A 21824-nucleotide genomic window follows, 5' to 3' on the forward strand; every position below is an offset into this window, starting at 1 on the left:
CACTTGGATAACTTCCCCTCTAAATGCTAACATTTTAAAATATAGAAAGGATGTGCCATTTCTATACAATATATTATAGATATGTAAGCAAAAAGATTATTTCAATTCCCATGTTATTTGCAGGCTTTTTCATCTGTTGTGTTTTTAGATTTTTTTTTTTTTTGGGGGGGGGGAGGGTGGCACAACTGGAGAATACTAAAGCAACAGGAAACGAGCCCAGAGGTGGAACAGAAATGCCGAGCCCTGAGCTGTTTCCTGCTAGGCTTATCAGGAGATAAGAAGTAAAATCACCAGAAACCTATATCTAGGCGTGGGCTGGCTATATTAGATTCTCAAGAGGGAGAATACTTCCTCTTGGAAGAGGACTGCCTTCCAACATGAAGATCATAGTAGCTATCAACAGTTGAAAAAAAAATATCCTGACATTTAATGGCAATGTCATTTTGGGGTTTTTTTCCCCCTGTCCTTTTGGGTTAGTCAAATTTAGCTGAGAATTTATCGCTTTCTTTTTCTTTTTTTATTTAGGTGACTGAGAAAATAGAAAAGCCCAGAAGTGGAGCAGAAACACTCCCTGTATTGAGCAACAACCAGGCTCCCAAGAACCAGAATTCCACTGGAATGAAATCAAGTTTAAAAAAAAAAATAGAAGTGAAAGGAAAGAATTGGGGGAAAACCAGCTTATGGGCAACTTATCGATACTATTTCATTAGAAATGCTTCAATTATTACTGTAAACAAAATTCACTTTGTCTTAATTTTGACTCCTACTACTCACATTATCTTTTCTGTTTCAGATGAAAAGTCGACATATCTTCCAAAATAAACTTAAGATCCTGTAATGAAAAAATGCATGTCAGGGAAAAAAAGCATGAAATTAGAAGGCGAAATTAACAGTTAAAAATGAAATGCCTATATACTATTTTACATTTCTTGCTTACCTTTTCCTGAACTTGTTTTCCTAAGTTCTTCACATAAATTCTACAGTTTGGATCTCCAGGATGATAATGTTTAAAAGCAGAAAATTTTTCCATTTCTTTAAATGACAAAAAAAAACAAACAAACAAAAAAAAAACATACATTCATTAGCAACTTAGTTGTCTTTGTATAAAACATTTTAAATGTATTTATATTCTTCTAACTGCAAATGAATTTGATTCTCAAAAAAAAAGTAATTTGTATAAAATGTTATAAATGATGTATTTATATTCTTCTAAATGCAAATGAATTTGATTCTTTAAAAATATATACATATATTCTGCCACTTTCCCTAAAATGCAACCTGCAATTTAAAAAAGTATTTTATTTATACTGATAATGGTAATAGGCTACAACCATAAAAAACAAAAACAAAAAGCTCGACTCTATATATAAAAAAAAGCACCTTCACCTATTTGTTAACTTTACCACATTCCCTTTTACTCTCATCACTAGTGACCCCAATATATATAGTATGGGCCTGATATTCAAAATGATTTAACCAAGCAGAAAAGACTCCTGTCTAGTTAAATCGTGTTAAGAAGGTCAAGAAGGGATATTCAGCAGCACTTAGCCAGGCAGTGCTGCTGAATACCCTTCTCCAACTACCATAACACTCTCCAGTCAGTTCTCAAAGTTATGCAGGCACCAGCAATATTCAGTACTGGTGCCTGCATAGCTAACAGAGCAAGTATCACCGATTAAACAGCAGTCCTAACTTTGCCCAGTTAGCTACGCAGGTACAACACTGAAATCAACTGTACCTGCATAACTACTGAACCAGATAGTCAATGCCGGTGCCCAGACATAGCCCAGCACCTGGATCTAACTTAGCTGGTGTCAGTGTTTAAGAACACCCACCACAACTGGCTCAATACTGACTCGTTTTTTTTTTTCACTATACACCTGAATTGCCATACCCCAAAACTTCTGAAAGATCTTCACTATAAATCAAGATCTTAAATGATTGCTCATCTAAACTGAATTATCTAAAAGATATCTTGCGTAATATTCATGGAGGGGCATTTTCAATAGGATGCCTAAATCCGATTTTGGACATTTTGCTGAAAACGTCCAAAAAATCTAGTAGACAACAGCCATTTTCAAACCAGAAAAAACATCTTTTTGTTTTGAAAATGGCCATTTGCTAGATGTTTTTGTGCTCAGTATGTCTATCTTTTTGGACTATTTTCAAAAGAAAAAAAAATACCCAAAGGAAAAATGCACAAAAACAAGCCACTGGAATTTATTTAGATTTTGCTCACATACATCCCAGCAAGGCGGTGGGGCACCCTAGGAGGGCACTGTAGTGGACTTCACATAAGTCCCTGGTGCACATCTCACTATTACCCCCTTATACCTTGTGAGCCCTCCAAAATCCACCAAAAACCTACTGTACACCACTACAATAGATGTTACATGTGCAGGTGTCACCTATATATGGGTACAGTAGATTTTTGGTGGGTTTTGGAGGGCTCACACGTTCCACCCCACCACAAGTGCAACAAGTAGAGTGGGATATACGCCCAAGTCCCCTTCTCTACAGTCCACTACATCAACCACTATGCTATTCCAGGGACCTGCTTGTTGCTGTAACAGGACTAGCCATAACATCTGAAGCTGTCATAGAAGCTATGTACTGTTTCAATAACATCTCTGGTGGGGTGGGGTGGGGTGGGGGGGGGGGGGGGGTCATGTCTTAATCCCTCCAGTCGTCATTTAGGGCACCTTTTAGGGACTAAGTCATGATTGAAATGGGTCTACACCAAAACATCTAACCTTAATGTCCCGGATGTTTTTGCTTTGTTCCTTTATGGCAGAAAATTGTCTAAGTTTTGGGAATGCCCAAATCCCACCCCCAACATGCCTCCTTGTGATTTGGGCACACTGCATACGAACTGCATAGAAAAGCATCTTAAAAATGAGTTTTGAAAATAGCAATTTGGACGTTTTGGCAAAAAGAACGTTCATCTGCTGCTTTTTGGAAGTTTTTGTTTTGAAAATGAGCCCCTTAATACATCACCCATACTTAGTTTTTCAAAGCTTAAACAGAAGTGTTGTTACAATTATATTTAAATTATATTCTAGTCTCATAATGACACCTTCTTTAGAAATGCGGCCTTTCTCCAGTTCTTTTCTGGAGATGAATTCTGAAGGGATTTCGTCGTCATCATCTTCACTCTCTTCTTTTTCAGTAGAAACAAGACTTGGGTAGATTTTTCCAAACCCTTCATTGTTTATTTCCTCATTAGCAGCACACAAGCCTAAAAATGTAGTAGTAAAATTTTTAAAACACATCTCAATGTGCAAGTTTATTTTTAAAATAGAAAGGCTTATGATACTGTTTTCATGGTGATCTAGCATGATGAAATAGCAACACCTACAAGAATCATAGCTAAGCACAGGCTTGTGAAGGAATCACACCTCTAGGCATGAAGAATGCAAGAAACCCTAATACACTGCAGCTTCTAAAAAAACATACCTTAAACATACATCTTACCATTGTTTTGCTCTTTCTCCAGTGCTGTTGGCATGTCTGTAGGAATATGAAACTCAATTTTCTTTGAACCTAGCTGCTGTGATTGCTCAAACACATCTGATGGCAACAGTGCAGGGTGAGCATTGCTGTTTAAAAATAAGATATTGATCACTATAAACTCTGAGAAATGATACAATTAAACATTTAAATCCCAGCCAACTAAACTTCTTCACAGAAAGAGTGCCGGATGCATCAAATTGCTTCCTGAAGGAAGTGGAGGAGCTAAGAGTGAGGCTGGAATACAGAACAGAGTGGAATAGAATGGATCCTTAAAGTACAAGAGGATGGAACCCAGGAAGGTAGCACTTCAACTTAAAAACTGTTGTACTTATCTTAAGAAACGATGGGGAACATAACCTGCTTTATGCGATAGGTACAACCCTCTCCCCCACCCCTAAAATAAAACAGATACAGGAAAAGTAACCTGCACTGAACGTACTGCCCTGGCAAATCTACTTGGCAACCTGGTGGACCATACTGGTCTTTACCTGACATTATCCACTATGTTAACGTATATTACTATATAAGGAGGCATACAAATCAAGAAAAGGGTACCTTAGCAACCACACCTTGATTTACTGTGACACTGTTGTACAAAAAGCTACAATTTGGTTCTGCATACCTGAAGAACTTTTAGCATTGTCTTATATCTTTTGACATATGGCATCTCAATATTCAGAATGCAATATCCACTAGTCTTGTTTATAGATTACGTATTCTAATGTACAAAGATGAACTTCATCTAAATAATGTTAACTGTGTTCTTTTCATCACCGGTTAGTTTTGGTTAAAAAATGTCTACCTTATAATACACTACCTTAGTTTCAGACAGATAGAAGTATGAATTTAGTATCCTTTTAACAGATCATCTAATACAAAACTGTAAACTTCTCAGTTCATTTCTCACCATACAAAGTCTGTCAAAAGTAGGCTTTGCAAAGCAATAGTAAATAAATAAGTGTGTATGCCAAGAAAACATCCTCGTGTTTGGAAGTGCCATTTCTTTACACTACTCTCTGCACTTCTTCTGACATCTTCTAGTGTCTATTGTTCTTCCACTTTGGTGGCTGACCTCACAGTATACTCAACAATAGAAAGACATTTGGATTCATCTAAGGACTGGATATATAGTAGAAACAAAATTCCTCTGTAATAATTTGCTCATCCAACAAAGCGAACCCTAATGGTTACTGCAATGAGCTGAGAACTCAAGAAACTGGGTTCAATTCCCACTGTGGCTCCTTGTGACCCTGAGCAAGTCCATTTAACCCTCCATTGCCCTAGGTACAAAACAGACTGTGAGCCCACTAGGGACAGAGAAAGTGTCTGAATGCAATACGTAAACCATTTTGATTGTACTACAGAAAGATGGTATATAAAAATCTAATAGTTCAGTAATTTGAATTTATTATTATCTTACTAAATCTATTCTTTTCTACTTCTTTGTCTGATGACTCAGTACCCCTGTGAGGGATTGATGAATGACTTCCACTTTGTTATAAAAATAGCTAAATGGCATCCAGTGTTGGGAGGATAACAAGAATTTAACCTCTGTCAAAATGTAGTATGAGGAAGAGCCAAAAAAATCATATACACCAAATGAATTTGATAATTTGGTGATTTCTCTTAATTTCTATTCCCATTTCAGTCAGGATTGGGATTAGGCCAATAGAGGCACTAAGTTTTGCATTAACTAGCAACCTGATTATGAATTTGTTATAAGACAGAAACATTGCTCACTATGCTGAAGTATCAACAAATAAATTCTTTTACTGTACAGTGATGACTGTTCCTCTGACTGTAATCTTTACTCAGAAAGAAAGAATAAATCATGTTTTAAGACATGACACATACATAAAGGAATAAACCACAGAGATATTACCTATGAGCAGCTGATGGTATAATTAATAAATCCTGTATTTTCTGTCGTTTTCTCACTCGGGGTTGCTTTGTAGCTTGTGCTCTTTTTGGTTGAACAGTTGCTAATTTCATAAGTCTAGTCATTCTATATTACAAAAACACAACCAGACACACACATTTACCGGTTAAACAATCATGATTTGCAACAACAGGGGCTGATATTCAGTGCTGTTGTTTTAAAGTTTCCCTAGTTATCTAACTAAAAAATAAATCCAATTTGTCTGATAGGACATACCTTTGGTAAAACCATGCTGCATACAATATGAGCTGTAGATTGTTCACCATCCTTTCCTTCAGTAGGGTCCCAATTAAGTCCCCTGGTACCTAGGCAATAATAACTGGCCTTTGTTTTCCAAATTCCTCTCTATTATCTTTTACGAAAAGGGGCCACGTCTGTCCTCCAATTCCACAGGACCACTCCCTTCTCTAAAGATCTAATGAACAGTTTATTATTCTGAGACCCCTTTTTCTGAGCTTCCTTAGTATTCTAGGATGCGCCCAATTTAACCACATGACTTTGTCCATTTTCAGCTTTCTTAGCTCCACATACACGCTATTCCATAAATTCATCTGCTCTACTCCTAAATGTTCTCTTGCCAGTCATAGGCCATCCTGTTCCAAACCTTTTTTCACTAAATACTGAATAGAAGTCTCTGATTAGCATTTCTTTTTCCAGGTCTCTCTATATATTGTTTCTTATTTGGTATCAATCTTACAGTACCATGCCTGGTCTCCCTTGTTTCACTGATATATCTGAAGCAGCAGCATCTCGCTCCCTTTTATTAATTTTGTCATCTTCTTCCACAGGTACTTTTAGATGTTCTGGTTTCTTTCCTCAGGTCTCTCATATTTACTTTTATTTTTTAATCCTTTGAAGTTCCTGAATGCTAATCCTTTTGTCTTTTCATTCACCTCCTTGAAAAATGTATTATGAATGTGCAATTTATAAGTGAAAAACTCTATTGGTGCATACACAAGCCTGGCTCCTAGATCCAAAGAAATTCTGTCTAGCCCTGCACTAGGGAACATCTCCAAAGAGAGGTAACACTTCTGTTTACAGTAGTGTGGTCTACAAAGATCCAAATATGTATAATCCCAGAGGAAAGGAGGGAAAGTGGAAAGATGATAAAGACATTAAAATACCTCCAAGAGATGTAATGGCTAGTTAAAGTGTTTCTTTAGTTTTATCTTCTTTTTCCTAATTTTGTCTCTCTTTCACTTTATAAACTTATAAGTTGTATTCCTTAATGTTTTTTTGCTTCTTATATTTACTCAGTTTTGAAATTGGAGAGGAATATTACTCTTTCTTAGTTTGTACAGAAGTTTTGTGTCTCTTTGAAAACTGAGTTTTACCTTCTTAAAAGTTAATAAAATTAAAAAACAAAACTTCTCTACAAAATAAATACACAGGAAGAAGGCCTCTTTCAATGGAAATGAAAGAAGACTCTAAAATGAGAGGTCGTTGGAGGACATTGAAAGTGGGTAGACTAAGAAATAACCTAAAGAATTTCCTTACCGACAGGGTGGTGGGATAAATAGTACAGCTTCTCACTGGAGAAGGCAAGGAGAGAAACAGAATTCAAGAATGCAATAGACAAGCACACAGGATTTCTGAGGGACTGAAAGACATCACAGAACTAAACAGGTGGTGTGGATGAACAGACTAGATGGACCATATAATCTTTACCTAAGCTTATACTCTGTTTCTGTTATTGCTTATAGAATTCATAGTACCTCTCTTTTTCTTCATCATCCCCACTCTCATATTCTGATTCTTCTCTACTAGACACTTCCATATCATAGTCATCATCTTCCGGCAAAGGAGGATCTTCTGGAGGAAAAGGGGGTATAGGAGGTGGCAACGCAGGCACTGGCAAATACTCTTCATACTAATACAGGGTAATGGGATAGAAAAAAAAAAAAAGACACACAAGCTATTATGTCACAAATCTTCCACTAAATGAACCAAATTTAGTCTAGCACCTTAGCGATCATAAATTCTTAAGCAAAAGGCATACCATCAGAAAATAAGTTTCACACTGTATTTTTCTAGAAAACAGCAGGTTTTTTTTCTGCAACAGGAGTTCTCTGTAGAGCAGTGTTTTCCAAGTCTGGTCTTGGAGTACCCCTTGCCAGTCAGTTTTTCGGGATATCCACAATGAATATGAATGAACATGATTAGCATACACTGCCTCCATTATATGCAAATCTTTCATGCATATTCACTGTGGATACCCTGAAAATCTGACTGGCAAGGGGTACTCAAGGACTGGACTTGGGAAACACTGCTGTAGAGAATAGAATTAATCAATCATACAAGTAGGTGATATCTGACAGTGCTTGGTTCAACCAGTTGTCTCAGAACTCAGTAGTAGTATGAAATTTTGAGCCTGCACAGTCTTTCCAGCATGCAGCTTGGTCTCCTTTGTTAGTTTAAAGTTCACGATTAACTCTTGGAGAGTTGGCTGGGTCATATGCCTGATTAATCCTGCTTTCTATGAAGAATACTATTATAGGTACACAACTTTGTTTTCTTTCTCAAAAAACAAATACAAATAAAAAATTGAGTTAGGCACATACACAAATAAACAAATCCTAAACTCAGGATTGCTCCAGACTCCTAGATAAATATCCCACTGCTGAAGAGCAATGTAGTTCCCTCCTGATGCAAGAGCTGAACAGGTCACAAAGGTGGGTTGTTCAGCATTACTTGACCAAATACATTGTATTAGATGGAAGACTGGTCCAAGCAATAGTGTGGAAATAAAGGTATGAAGCGAGGACCAAGAAGCTGCTTTGTTACAACAGTGGCTCTAATTTGATTAGGCTTAACAGTATTGGTTAAGGGAATATCAGTCTGATCTTAACAAAAAGGAACACACAGAAACTAGCATTGAAACACCAAGGCCATTGGGGGTCTAAGACAACAAAAAGCTGCATAGATTCTCTGATGAACGCTGTCCTTTTTAAGAGACTAAGCAAGAGTTTGTTCACAATCCACAGTATAGAGGGTCTTCTCCCATTGGTGCAAATGAGACTTAGGATTGAAGGCAGGCAGTACTATTTCCTCATTAATTTGAAACCACATAACCAACATGAGCACAACCTTAAGTTAATCCTACAAACTCATCCTATTATAAATGAAATTGTGTATAAGGCTTATGTGACTAAGGCACAAAATGTCACTAACACTTCTAGCCAAAGTAACTACTGCTAGAAAATACTTCCATTTTAGGTTCATCAATGAGGATTCCACTGGCTCAAATAGCTATTCAATGAGAGCATAATAGGGTAAACTATTTAACGGACACCAAGTGAGGTCCTGGCAAGAAGATGGAAAACCTCGTCATCTGGGAGCATATGAACATTTTCCAGAAGGTTTTGTTTGTGACACCAAAATATAATGAGCTGGAGGTTGCAGTCCCAAGAACAAACTACACAACTTCAATTCCATTGAAGCCAGGGATTTGAGGATGGATTGCAAAAGGATATGCCAGACTTGTTTTAAGGCTGTAAAGATTTGAGCCTGCATGGAAGCAGAATTGAGAATCTTGAGAAGAAACAACAGTTCTGTTGAATCTAGGATGGCACTATGAGAATTCTCTCTGTCCTCTGTTGGAATTTGTGCATTGTTTTAGGTATCATGGGGACAGGTGGATAAGCACAGAAGGGTCAAGTCCAGCCTATGGCTTGAGCATACTGTACAAAACAAGTTGAAGACAGGTTCACTGAACTGTAAAGATAGCTTTGTATTCTCATTGTTGACACACAAGTTACCGTATTTTTCGGACTATAAGACGCACTTTTTCCTCCAAAATTTGGGAGGAAAATGGGGGGTGCGTCTTATAGTCCCGAAGGTAGCGAGTTTTGGATCGCCGTCCCCTACTTACGCGATGCCATGTTCCCTGGTGGTCTAGTGACGTCGGGGCAGGAAAGAGCCCCCTCTTTCCTGCCCATCGCGCTGCTCTCCGTGCTCCTGACTGCTTCCTGACGGTCTCGGCGATATTCAAAATGGCCGCCGAGATTCTCGGCGGCCATTTTGAATCTCGCCGAGACCGTCAGAAAGCAGTCAGGAGCACGGAGAGCAGCGCGATGGGCAGGAAAGAGGGGGCTCTTTCCTGCCCCGACGTCACTAGACCACCAGGGAACATGGCATCGCGTAAGTAGGGGACGGCGATCCAAAACTCGGACAAGACGCACCGGAGCACCTAGGTTTTAGAGGAGGGAAAAAGGAAAAAAAATTTTTTCCTATTTCCCTCCTCTAAAACCTAGGTGCATCTTATGGTCCGGTGCGTCTTATAGTCCGAAAAATACGGTAACTTGAATGCCCCAGCTATGAAATACATGTTAGTGTGAGGATCCAATAATCAATATTGAGGCTTAAAGTCATCAGCTAAGTTTGACTGCTAGATGGTTTTGGCTTCTCAGGACATAGGTAGTTGGATGGCTATATGATTATTACATAAACATTAGGGCTGTACATTTAACATGTTAATATAACTTGAATTAAAAAATTTAATGTGATTAACTGCTGCTTTTCTCGCATCTCTCTCTCCCCCATTTTCTCCCCCTCCCACAGTATGGCATCTGATTTATACTCAAAGATAAGAAGTTGTCCAAGGTGGAACTCAGACTATTATATAAGACAGGCGAGGGGGTACCCTGCGGCATCCCACATTGTATCTTCCAGGAATCAGAAATGTCCCTATTCATCTTCACCATATATGTTCTGTGGGTAACAAATACCTCCAACTAACGTCAAACACTACCTGCTATCCCAAAGTCCCTTAGTAATTGTAACAGTATTTGATGTTTCACAAGGTCAAATGTAGATGATAGATCAAAACTGAAGTAAAAGAACACTGGAGTGCTTGTAGCTACATGGGATCTAATTTCTGCTAATATGGTTCCTAACAGAGACTCTGTACTGAAGCCTCTATAAAGGCCAGACTGGGTAGCTTGCAGAATTACATGACATTTCAAATAATCTGAGAGTTGCCCAGCTACTGGTCCCTCTGTCAACTTAGCGAAGAGAGGAATGTTAGCTATTGATGCGACGGTTAGACAGTTCTATCCTTGAAACTGATGAATTTTTAGGTATTAGGGTCAACAATATAGTACCTAAAGAAAAATATTCCTTGGAATAAAATTCACCACTAAAGCAAAAAGCTAGATTAAAACTGCACCATCTGGTCCCTTTAAAAGGTAAGTTGAACAGACATCTAAACCACAATGGGTCTGTACATTTGTGAGAGAAATTTAAGCCATTGTTTTCTTTGAGTAATATATCCTTTAGAGGGTTTACAAGTGAATAGCCAGTCTCCTGTGATTTGTTGGTATATTTTTGAAGTGATATTAAAAAAGTCTGATGTATATTTTAGCCCTTGAGTAATTGCGCTCTCCTATTATTTTTATGCAAAATTAGGAGCTCACTAGATGGACTTTAACTGAAGCTAGATACATTGTTCTATAAGCTCACACCAGAAATTATAAGAATACTTGCTTGTAGTAGATCTGTTTTGAGTTAACGTTTTTACATTATTTCTATTTTTATGACATGACAGTGTTTGATCATCTGTTTGGAAGATATGCATTTTCCTCTATGTTTGTGTTTATTACAATACTTTGAACAATGCCCTTCAAAGGGTATCAGACCAGTTTACAACAAATTAGCAACTCAAAAGAACAAAGAATGAGGAAAAAGGAAAAGAAAAATCTCAGGCCACAGAAGAAGCATCTTCACACACAGTCAATCCCTATAAGTAAGTGGAATATAATAGGCCTTAAGGTGCGATTTAAACTTAGGTAATAAAGACTCAATGTGAAGATACTTAGGCACCAAGTTCCATAACAAAAAGGGCAAAAATGTAAAAAGCAGAATTTTGAGTTGATTTGTGCTGAGACCTTGAAGGAGTGGAGAGGGGAATGATCAAAAGATTATCAGCTTGTGAACACAGGGAAAACTTGGGAGAACAGGGAATCAATGTATTAATGCAGAGGGTAACCCAGTTTTAAATATTTTCAATGTAATAAGAAGTACGGTAAAATTATGTATCATACCTGATAATTTTCTTTCCATTAATCATAGCTGATCAATCCATAGACTGGTGGGTTGTGTCCATCTACCAGCAGGTGGAGATAGAGAGCAATCCTTTTGCCTCCCTATATGTGGTCATGTGCTGCCGGAAACTCCTCAGTATGTCGATATCCAAGCTCCATCCGCAGGACTCAGCACTTAGAGAATTACACCCACAAAGGGACACTCTGCCCAGCTCACCACCGCCGAAACGGGGGAGGGGAATTAACCCAGCTCATCCCCACACAAGTGGGGGAGGGGAATCCGTCCAGCTCATCCCCGCGGAGCGGGGGAGGGACACCACACCCGCCGATGCGGGGGGATCTGGCTTATCCTGCAACCGCAACCGCGGGAGGAGCTGACTGACCCTAACACCGCCGAAGCGGGAGGGGTACAAAGCTGCCCTACAGCCGCACGAAGCGGGAGGGAGCGCCGGCAGAATTTAAGTCTCAATCCAGCCCCGTAAAACGGAGGGGAGAGGAATGCAGCAGCTCACTGTAACACAAATTCGTCTCAACTCTTGAAGAATCCATTGAAAAACTTGAACACGAAGTCCTCCTGAACAGGAACTGAAGACTAAACTTGAACCTGAAATGCAACCAGAATATAAACAATACAGATATCTGGGAGGGGCTATGGATTGATCAGCTATGATTAATGGAAAGAAAATTATCAGGTATGATACATAATTTTACCTTCCATATCATCATGCTGATCAATCCATAGACTGGTGGGATGTACCGAAGCAGTACTCACCCAGGGCGGGACATAGAAATCCCTGACCGCAACACTGAAGCTCCAAACCGGGCCTCCGCCCGAGCAGCCACAGTCAAGCGGTAATGCCTGGAGAAGGTATGGGCCGATGCCCAAGTTGCCGCCTTGCAAATCTCTTCCAAGGAGACGGACCCGGCCTCTGCCATCGAGGCCGCCTGAGCTCTAGTGGAGTGAGCCTTCAGCTGGATAGGCGGCACCTTCCCCGCGGCCACATAAGCCACTGCAATGGCTTCCTTGACCCATCTTGCCACTGTAGGCTTAGCAGCCTGCAGACCCTTACGAGGACCTGCAAACAGGACAAACAGATGATCCGACTTCCGGAAATCATTGGTCACTTCCAAGTATCTGATGATGACTCGTCTCACATCCAGATATTTGAGAGCAGAGTATTCCTCTGGGTAGTCCTCCCTACGAAAGGAAGGGAGACAGAGCTGCTGATTCACATGGAAGCGAGAAACAATCTTGGGCAGGAAGGAAGGCACTGTGCGAATAGACACTCCTGCCTCAGTGAACTGCAGAAAGGGCTCTCGACATGAGAGTGCCTGGAGCTCGGAAACTCTTCTGGCTGAAGTGATAGCCACCAAAAAGACTGCTTTCAACGTCAGGTCTTTCAGAGATGCCCTTGACAAGGATTCAAAAGGCGGCTTCTGCAAGGCTCTTAGCACCAGGTTGAGATTCCACGCAGGCACCACTGAGTGCAGAGGAGGGCGCAGGTGATTAACTCCCTTGAGAAAGCGCACCACATCTGGCTGCGAAGCCAGGGAAGCACCCTTGAGGCGGCCCCTGAAGCAAGCCAGAGCCGCTACCTGGACTTTAAGGGAACTGAGCGACAGGCCTTTCTCCAGACCTTCTTGCAGGAACGCCAACACTGAAGAAATTGGAGCAGTGAAGGGAGAAAGTGAGCCTGCTTCACACCATGCTGCAAAGGTACGCCAAACCCTGGCGTAAGCAGTAGAAGTAGAGCGCTTCCTCGCTCTTAGCATAGTGGCGATGACCTTGTCTGAGAAGCCCTTCTTTCTCAGACGCTGCCGCTCAATAGCCAGGCCGTAAGACCAAAGGGGGAGGGATCCTCCATCACCACGGGACCCTGATGCAACAGGCCCTGCTCCACTGGCAGCCGCAGAGGATCGTCTACTGAGAGCCTGATCAAGTCCGCATACCAGGGACGTCTGGGCCAGTCCGGACCCAACAGGATTATCCGGTCCGGATGCTTTGCCACCCGGTCTAGCACCCTGCCCAACATGGGCCAGGGCGGGAACACATAGAGAAGCTCCTGTGTCGGCCACTGTTGGAGAAGAGCATCTACTCCCAGGGATCGAGGGTCCCGTCCTCTGCTGAAAAAGCGCGGCACTTGGCAATTGGCCGATGATGCCATCAGATCTAGGGTCGGCTGGCCCCAGCGCTTCGTGATGTCCAAGAACGCCTGAGCAGATAGCTGCCACTCTCCGGGATCCAAGGTATGGCGACTGAGAAAGTCCGCCTTGACATTCATGACTCCGGCAATGTGGGCCGCTGACAGCTGTTCCAGGTTCGCTTCCGCCCACTGGCATAGATTCATGGCTTCCTTGGCTAGAGGGGCGCTCTTGGTACCTCCCTGGCGGTTGACATAGGCCACAGCCGTGGCATTGTCCGACAGGACCCGTACTGGCTTCAACGCCAGTACCGGGAGGAACTCCAAAAGCGCCAACCGAATGGCTCTGAGTTCCAGGAGGTTGATAAGACCACTTTGCCTCTGCAGGAGACCAGAGCCCCTGCGCTGTCCTTCCCAAGCAGTGGGCTCCCCAGCCCGTCAAAGAGGCGTCCGTCGTGACGACAATCCACTCCGGGGTCACAAGAGGCATCCCTGCAGACAACTTGTCTGTCTGCAGCCACCAGCTCAGCGCCTTGCGCACTGCTGGGTCCAAGGGAAGGCGCACAGCATAATCCTCCGACACCGGAGTCCAGCGCTGCAGCAGAGAGTGTTGTAGTGGTCTCATATGAGCCCTGGCCCAGGGCACTACTTCCATCGTGGCCGTCATAGAGCCCAACAGCTGCACATAGTCCCAAGCCCGGAGCGGAGAGGCTACTAGGAACTGGTCCACCTGAGCCTGAAGTTTGACAATCCGATTGTCCGGCAGGAACACTCTGCCTACTTGGGTGTCGAATCGAACTCCCAGATACTCCAGGGACTGAGTCGGGCGCAGCTGGCTTTTCTCCCAGTTGATGATCCACCCCAGGGAGCTCAAAAGAGCAATCACCCGGTCCACAGCTTTGCCGCACTCTGCATAAGAGGGGGCTCGGATCAACCAGTCGTCCAGATAAGGATGGACTTGTACTCCTTCCTTTCTCAGGAAGGCCGCGATGACCACCATTACTTTGGAGAAGGTCCGCGGAGCAGTAGCCAACCCGAACGGGAGAGCTCTGAACTGGAAGTGTCGGCCCAGGACTGCAAAACGCAGAAAGCGTTGATGAGGAGGCCAGATGGGAATATGCAAGTACGCTTCCTTGATGTCCAAGGATGCCAGGAACTCCCCTGCCTTGACTGCCGCTATAACAGAGCAGAGAGTCTCCATGCGAAAGTGCCGAACTTTCAAGGCCCGATTGACCCCTTTGAGGTCGAGCATAGGCCGTACAGAACCTCCTTTCTTTGGTACCACAAAGTAAATGGAGTAACGTCCCTTGCCAAGCTGATTTTCTGGCACCGGAACGACCGCACCCAGGCGGATCAGATTGTCCAAGGTCTGCTGCACTGCCACAGCTTTGACCGGAGACTTGCAGGGAGAGAGTACAAACCCGTCTCTTAAGGGTCGGCAGAACTCTAGCTTGTAGCCGTCTCTGATGACTTCTAGCACCCAAGCGTCTGAAGTTACTCTGGTCCACTCGCCCAGAAACGAAGACAGGCGTCCTCCAATCTGCACTGGGCCATGGACCAAGACAACGTCATTGGGTACGAGACCCTGGGGGAGGACCGAAGGGCGTACTACCGGGACGGCGATCTCTGCGAAAGGAATGCTGCTTGGGGGAGAAGTTCCTTTTGAAGGAAGAGGGGACAGAGGAGCCCGACTTGCCCGGGCGGTACCGACGGGCTTCCTGAAACCGTCCTCTGGAGATACCGGGGCGAGCACTGGCCCGAACCCTGACCTCTGGTAACCTCTTGCCCTTAGACGTGCCGAGATCGGTCACAATTTTGTCCAACTCGACCCCAAAGAGCAGCTTGCCTTTAAAAGGCAACTTAGGCAGGCGGGACTTAGAGGCGTGGTCCGCAGACCAATGTTTCAGCCAAAGCCAGCACCGCGCAGAGACTGTCTGAGTCATACCTTTAGCCGAGGCTCTCAAGACATCATACAGTAAGTCTGCCAAATAAGCCAAGCCCGATTCCAGGGCCGGCCAGTCAGACCTCAAGGAAGGATCCGAGGGGGAAGCCCGCTGCACCATCGTCAGGCACGCTCTGGCCACATAGGAGCCGCAAACTGAGGCCTGCAAACTTAAGGCAGCCGCCTCGAAGGACGACCTTAAAGCCGCTTCCAATCTTCTGTCTTGGGCGTCCTTTAGGGCCGTGCCACCTTCCACCAGCAACGCCGTTTTCTTAGTCACCGCAGTGATTAAAGAATCCACGGTAGGCCAAATAAAGGCCTCACGTTCACTTTCAGGCAAAGGATAGAGGCGGGACATAGCCCTAGCCACTTTGAGGCTCGCTTCCGGGACATCCCATTGAGCCGAAATTAAGGTGTGCATGGCATCATGCACGTGGAAGGTTCTAGGCGGGCGCTTCGTCCCCAGCATAATGGCAGAGCCAACAGGGGCTGAGGGAGAGACGTCCTCTGGCGAGGAAATCTTCAAAATGCTCATGGCCTGCAGTAACAGGTTGGGCAAATCCTCTGAGCGAAAGATCCGCGCTGCAGAGGGATCATCCGCTCCATCCGAGCGGGAATCCGTCTCCTCCAAGGAATCCCCAAAGGACCGTTGGGAGAACTCAGATACGCTGCCCTCATCTACATCAGAGGAAACAGCGTCCTCTAAGGCCTGGGAATCCACCCGAGGGCGTTTACTTCCGGGGGCCTCAACCCCGTTATCGGACAAGGGAGAAGGGGCAGCGTTTTGCATAAGGAAGGCCTGATGCAGCAGCAAAATAAACTCGGGGGAGAAACCCCCCAGACTGTGTATTTCAGCAGCCTGGGCCACAGCCCTAGACGCACCCTCAACCGGCGCTCGCAAGAGCGGGGGAGCAACATGCTGCGCATCCAAGATGGCGTCCGGCGCGACACTCCGCGAAGGAGCCGCGCGGGAAGAACGGCGCTTAACTTTAGCCGCTTTTTTGCCGTCGCCCAAATCAAGGGCGGCCATGGCATGAACGTCTCCCAGCTCAAGGGCGGCCCAAGAAGAAGCCGTCCGAGCAGAGTGGCCGGCCAAGATGGCGGAGGGGAGCAGCGGGGGATGGGCGTTTATGGCGGGAAAAACCGCCGCGCCGGAGGAAGACCCGGGACACTGACCGGCCTCCAAACTGACACCAAACAAGGACGAATCAGACTTTAAAACCCCCGCATCCCCGCTAGAAGCGCACACGCGGTCCGGGGAGCGATTCTTTGCGCCCTCGCCCTCCGACGCCATAGGCCACGTGGAGATCAATCGGGGAACCCCCTGCCCGCTATAAAAAGGTAAAAATTACCTGCTTCTCGCTCCGAGCTGTAACGACCTGGTGTCCCAGTGAGTAGCTGCAATAAACGTTTAAATAAACGTCAAAATAAACGCCTTTAAGGACGTCCAAAATTTTTTTTTTTTTTTTTAACGGAGCCAGCGGGAGGGGGGAGAAAAGGAGGGACCTGGCACCACCAGGTTTGCACTTGCTCAAGAAGAGCCCTCAACCCCAGGCACTCAACAAAACCTAAAAATTAGGCTTGGAGGCCTAGCCAGAGCTGCTGCTGTGTGTGACCACCACCTGCTGAGATAGAGAACATACTGGGGAGTTTCCGGCAGCACATGACCACATATAGGGAGGCAAAAGGATTGCTCTCTATCTCCACCTGCTGGTAGATGGACACAACCCACCAGTCTATGGATTGATCAGCATGATGATATGGAATTTCTGTTTAAGAAAAGACACTGGCAGGCAATGTGATTCTTTAAGATAATGTGATATACGGTCAGATGGTTTAAGATTATAAATAAAGAAAAGAAATTGATGTATTCTGTACAAACTAATAAGGTAGTTTTAGTTTATTTATTTTTTAACAAAATAATTGATGAACTCAATGTCCATTAGGAGTAAATCTCTTAGTTTTTGTTTAACAGGTTTACCCAAAGATTTTTTGATTGTTCATGTTTCATCCAAAGATATAGCACAATTTTATTTTTATGGAGACTGAATAGTTATTTATATACTAGTAAAAAGGGCCCGTTTCTGACACAAATGAAACGGGTGCTAGCAAGGTTTTCCTCAGAGTGTGTATGAGAATGTGAGAGAGAGAGTGAATGTGCGAGTGTGTGTGTGTGTGTGACAGAGAGAGAGAGACTGTGTGCAAGTGTGTCTGTGAGAGAGAGAGAGTGTGTGAGCATGAGAGTGTGTGCCAGGGCCCCCCCCCCTCCCAGTTCCAGGGTCCCCCTCCCTCCCTCCGAGTTCCAGGGTCCCCTCCCTCCCCTGCATTTTGCTCTCTCCCCTGCATTCATCCATATGCAGGCAACGTCCTCTGTGCCCTGCCCCCTCCATCCCATCCATGTGCAGCATCTCTCCCCTGCCCCCTCCACCTCCCTCCGAGTTCCAGGCCCCCTCCCTCTGTCCCTCCCTCCCAGTTCCAGGGTCCCATGGAACAGGGAGGGAGGGGGGACGGAGAACATTGGAGGAGTGACGTCAGCAGGTGGTTACAATCCCAGTGACACACATGGTAAAATTATGTATAATCATACCTGATAATTTTCTTTCCATTAATCATAGCTGATCAATCCATAGACTGGTGGGTTGTGTCCATCTACCAGCAGGTGGAGATAGAGAGCAAACTTTTGCCTCCCTATATGTGGTCATGTGCTGCCGGAAACTCCTCAGTATGTCGATATCAAAGCTCCATCCGCAGGACTCAGCACTTAGAGAATTACACCCACGAAGGGACACTCTGCCCAGCTCACCACCGCCGAAACGGGGGAGGGGAATTAACCCAGCTCATCCCCGCACAAGTGGGGGAGGGGAATCCGTCCAGCTCATCCCCGCGGAGCGGGGGAGGGACACCACACCCGCCGATGCGGGGGGATCTGGCTTATCCTGCAACCGCAACCGCGGGAGGAGCTGACTGACCCTAACACCGCCGAAGCGGGAGGGGTACAAAGCTGCCCTACAGCCGCACGAAGCGGGAGGGAGTGCCGGCAGAATTTATGTCTCAATCCAGCCCCGTAAAACGGAGGGGAGAGGAATGCAGCAGCTCACTGTAACACAAACTCGTCTCAACTCTTGAAGAATCCAAGTGAAAGAAGAACTTGAACACGAAGTCCTCCTGAAGTAACTGAAGGCTAAACTTGAACCTAAAATTCAACCAGAATATAAACAGTACAGATATCTGGGAGGGGCTATGGATTGATCAGCTATGATTAATGGAAAGAAAATTATCAGGTATGATTATACATAATTTTACCTTCCATATCATCAAGCTGATCAATCCATAGACTGGTGGGATGTACCGAAGCAGTACTCACCCAGGGCGGGACATAGAAATCCCTGACCTCAACACTGAAGCTCCAAACCGGGCCTCCGCCCGTGCAGCCACAGTCTGAGATAGAGAACATACTGGGGAGTTTCCGGCAGCACATGACCACATATAGGGAGGCAAAAGTTTGCTCTCTATCTCCACCTGCTGGTAGATGGACACAACCCACCAGTCTATGGATTGATCAGCTTGATGATATGGAATGGAACGTTGGAGGAGCAAATTATTATATTAGATTCTAATATATTATTATTGAAGCAGACTAATTTGGCATTACTTTGTTTTCTATTTTATAGATTATATATGCATTTTTTTTTAATTCTACCCGAGTTAGGCATCAGCCAAAAAGCGGCCATGTCAACTTTTGTCATCAAAGTTAATTAGCACGGTCATATTCTTTTGTTTGACTGTTTATAATCAATTATAATTTATCCTTTGGTTCCTTCTTTGGTTTATTCTTTTTTCCCTCTGCTACACTGGAGAGAGAGATGGAGGGGCATTTTCAATATGATGTCTAAATCCAACTTTGTAAAGAAAACAGCAGGCAGGGCCAGGAGGGGCTAGAGATGCCAGACCACATGGGGGAGGGGAAAGAAAGAGGGAGAGATGCCTGAGGGAGAGAAGGATGGAGGAAGAAGAGAAGAAGGGAGAGATGTTGGACTCAGAGGGCGAGCGGGAGAGAATAAAGAGAGCAATAATGGCTCTGAGGTAGCGGGGGAAGGAAGGAGATTTGAACCTGGGGGGCAGAAGAAGATATTAGGCCTTTAATAAGTGGTGTAGCCACAGAGGGGCCTTGAGGACCTTCCCGCCTCCCCCCCAACAGAATTAGGCCCTCTTCAAAGTTGCAGTAACTGTTCAATGGCTGGAGGGGTAGCCTAAGCCCCACCAGTTGAAGAAATCCACTGCCTGAGTTACCCCCTTCTTCCTTGTGCATGAACTAAGCATGCTTGAGTGCCAACATCGGTGGCTGGAGGTACGCCGCCAACTTCCTTGTTCTTAAGTCAGTACAAGCAGGAAGGCGGTGGCTTTGGCAACCGATTTTTTCAAATGACAGAGCTTCAGCATGCCCAGCAGCAAAGGTATGATAGCAAAGTGAGAGTGAAGGGAGAGGAAATGAATGGCACCCTAGTCCACCTCTGGGACCCCCATATGGATTGCTGGATATGCCATCTTTATTCAGTTAAAAAAAAAAAAAAGGAAAGCACACATCAGTAAAGAAACAAAACAAAGTATTTCTAATTAAATGCTGTTGCTGAAAAGTACAACAGAACTAACACATTAAAAGTTACACCTAAAAGATGGTTCTTGATTTTTTTCTTAAGGATTGAAAGGATTGCTCAAGCTCACAAATCTAGGGACAAATTATTCCAGAGGCAAGGGGACAGGAAGAAAGACAGAGGATCTCGTGGATTCCCAATGAGCATGCAATGGAGAAGGAAGAACCAATCTATGATCATTGAGAGATCACAACAGTTGCAAAGGGGAATAAGGAATTGTAAAACAAGATAAGTAATCTGGAATACCATCAAATAAGGCCTTGAACATTAGAGATAGAATCTTGAACAGAATGTGGGCCTGAACGGAAAGTCAATGCAATTTCAAGAAAAGTGGAGTGATGAGTCCTGGAGCCTTGCTCTGCACAAAAAAAAGCAAGCAGCTGTGTTCTGCAAGGATTGCAGCCGCTTTAGACTAGATTTAATATACGATTGTATACTGTTTACCAGCTAGATTACTGTACTGAGACTCTACATCCAAATGATGATGAACAGAAGAAAGTTGATGCAGGCTACAAAACCCTAAACGGAGGACTGATGAGATCTGATGGGCAAATGTTAAATGAGAGTCTAAAATGACCCCAAGATATGGGAATGAGTCTACTGGCATGACCGAAGCACCTGAAAAAATTAAGAGAATTGGAAGGTACCGGAGCGTGACAGGTAATACAACAAGATGTGGATTTGACCATGTTCAAAATTAAATGGTTATCTTTCAGCCAAGTTGCTACCTCACTGAGGCAGACTTGTAGAGGGAAGAGATCAATGGACAGAGGACTAGTAACTGAAAGGAAGATATTGAATAAAAGAGGAGACAGGATAGAACCCTGAGGGACACCACATGATAAAGGAAACCGAGGAGAGGTATTACCTGACACAGACACCAAAAAGAATGACCTCAAAAGAGGAGAACCACTCAGACTTGACCTGATATTCCCAAAGCTGATAACCTTCTTATAAGGAGAGAATGATTCACCAAGTCAAAAGCAGAAAACAGATCCAATAGAACCCATAACCAAGTGAGAACGTAGTTCACCGAGAAGAGATGCAATGATGGTTTCCAGGCTATGGCTAATACGAAAACAAGACTGACTAGGGAGTAAAACAAAAACTGACTAGGAATAAGTAAGGAGTTAGTCAAAGAGAACTTTTTTGGTTAGCTGGACCGGATGGTATTCATCCCAGAGTACTGATAGAATTGAAAAATGAACTGACGGAACTATTGTTATTAATATGTAAATTATACTTAAAATCGAGCGTGGTACCGGAAGATTGGAGGGTAGCCCATGTAATGCCAATATTTAAAAAAGGTTCCAGAGGGGAACCGGGAAATTATAGACCTGTGAGCCTGACATCAGTGCCTGGCAAAATGGTAGAGACTATTATAAAGAACAAAATTACAGATCATACTCAAAAGCATAGATTAATGAGACAAAGCCAGCATGGAGTTAGTGAAGGGAAATCTTGCCTCACCAATCTATTACATTTCTTTGAAGGGATGAACAAACATGCGGATAAAGGCAAGCCAGTTGATATTGTGTACCTGGATTTTCAAAATGTGTTTGACAAAGTACCTCATGAAAGACTCCAGAGGAAATT

The 21824-nt window shown here is 43.9% G+C and overlaps 1 protein-coding gene across 2 annotated transcripts in view; it reads right to left on the minus strand.

The window, feature by feature from the left end:
- Positions 1-21824, minus strand: part of RNPC3 (RNA binding region (RNP1, RRM) containing 3) — an 85344-nt gene that overhangs the window by 21467 nt on the left and 42053 nt on the right. The window contains exons 7-12 of one of the 2 annotated variants that reach the window (XM_030205435.1): positions 7168-7322; positions 5396-5518; positions 3475-3599; positions 3077-3238; positions 925-1032; positions 775-823 (exon numbers count right to left, since the gene is read on the minus strand). In XM_030205435.1, the coding sequence (XP_030061295.1) occupies positions 775-823; positions 925-1032; positions 3077-3238; positions 3475-3599; positions 5396-5518; positions 7168-7322 (722 nt within the window). Of the gene's footprint in view, positions 1-774; positions 833-924; positions 1033-3076; positions 3239-3474; positions 3600-5395; positions 5519-7167; positions 7323-21824 lie in introns of both variants that reach the window. The other variant, XM_030205434.1, reaches the window with a different exon arrangement.

This window comes from Microcaecilia unicolor, chromosome 6 (assembly GCF_901765095.1).
Source record: "Microcaecilia unicolor chromosome 6, aMicUni1.1, whole genome shotgun sequence".
In the NCBI taxonomy this organism is placed as follows: domain Eukaryota; kingdom Metazoa; phylum Chordata; class Amphibia; order Gymnophiona; family Siphonopidae; genus Microcaecilia; species Microcaecilia unicolor.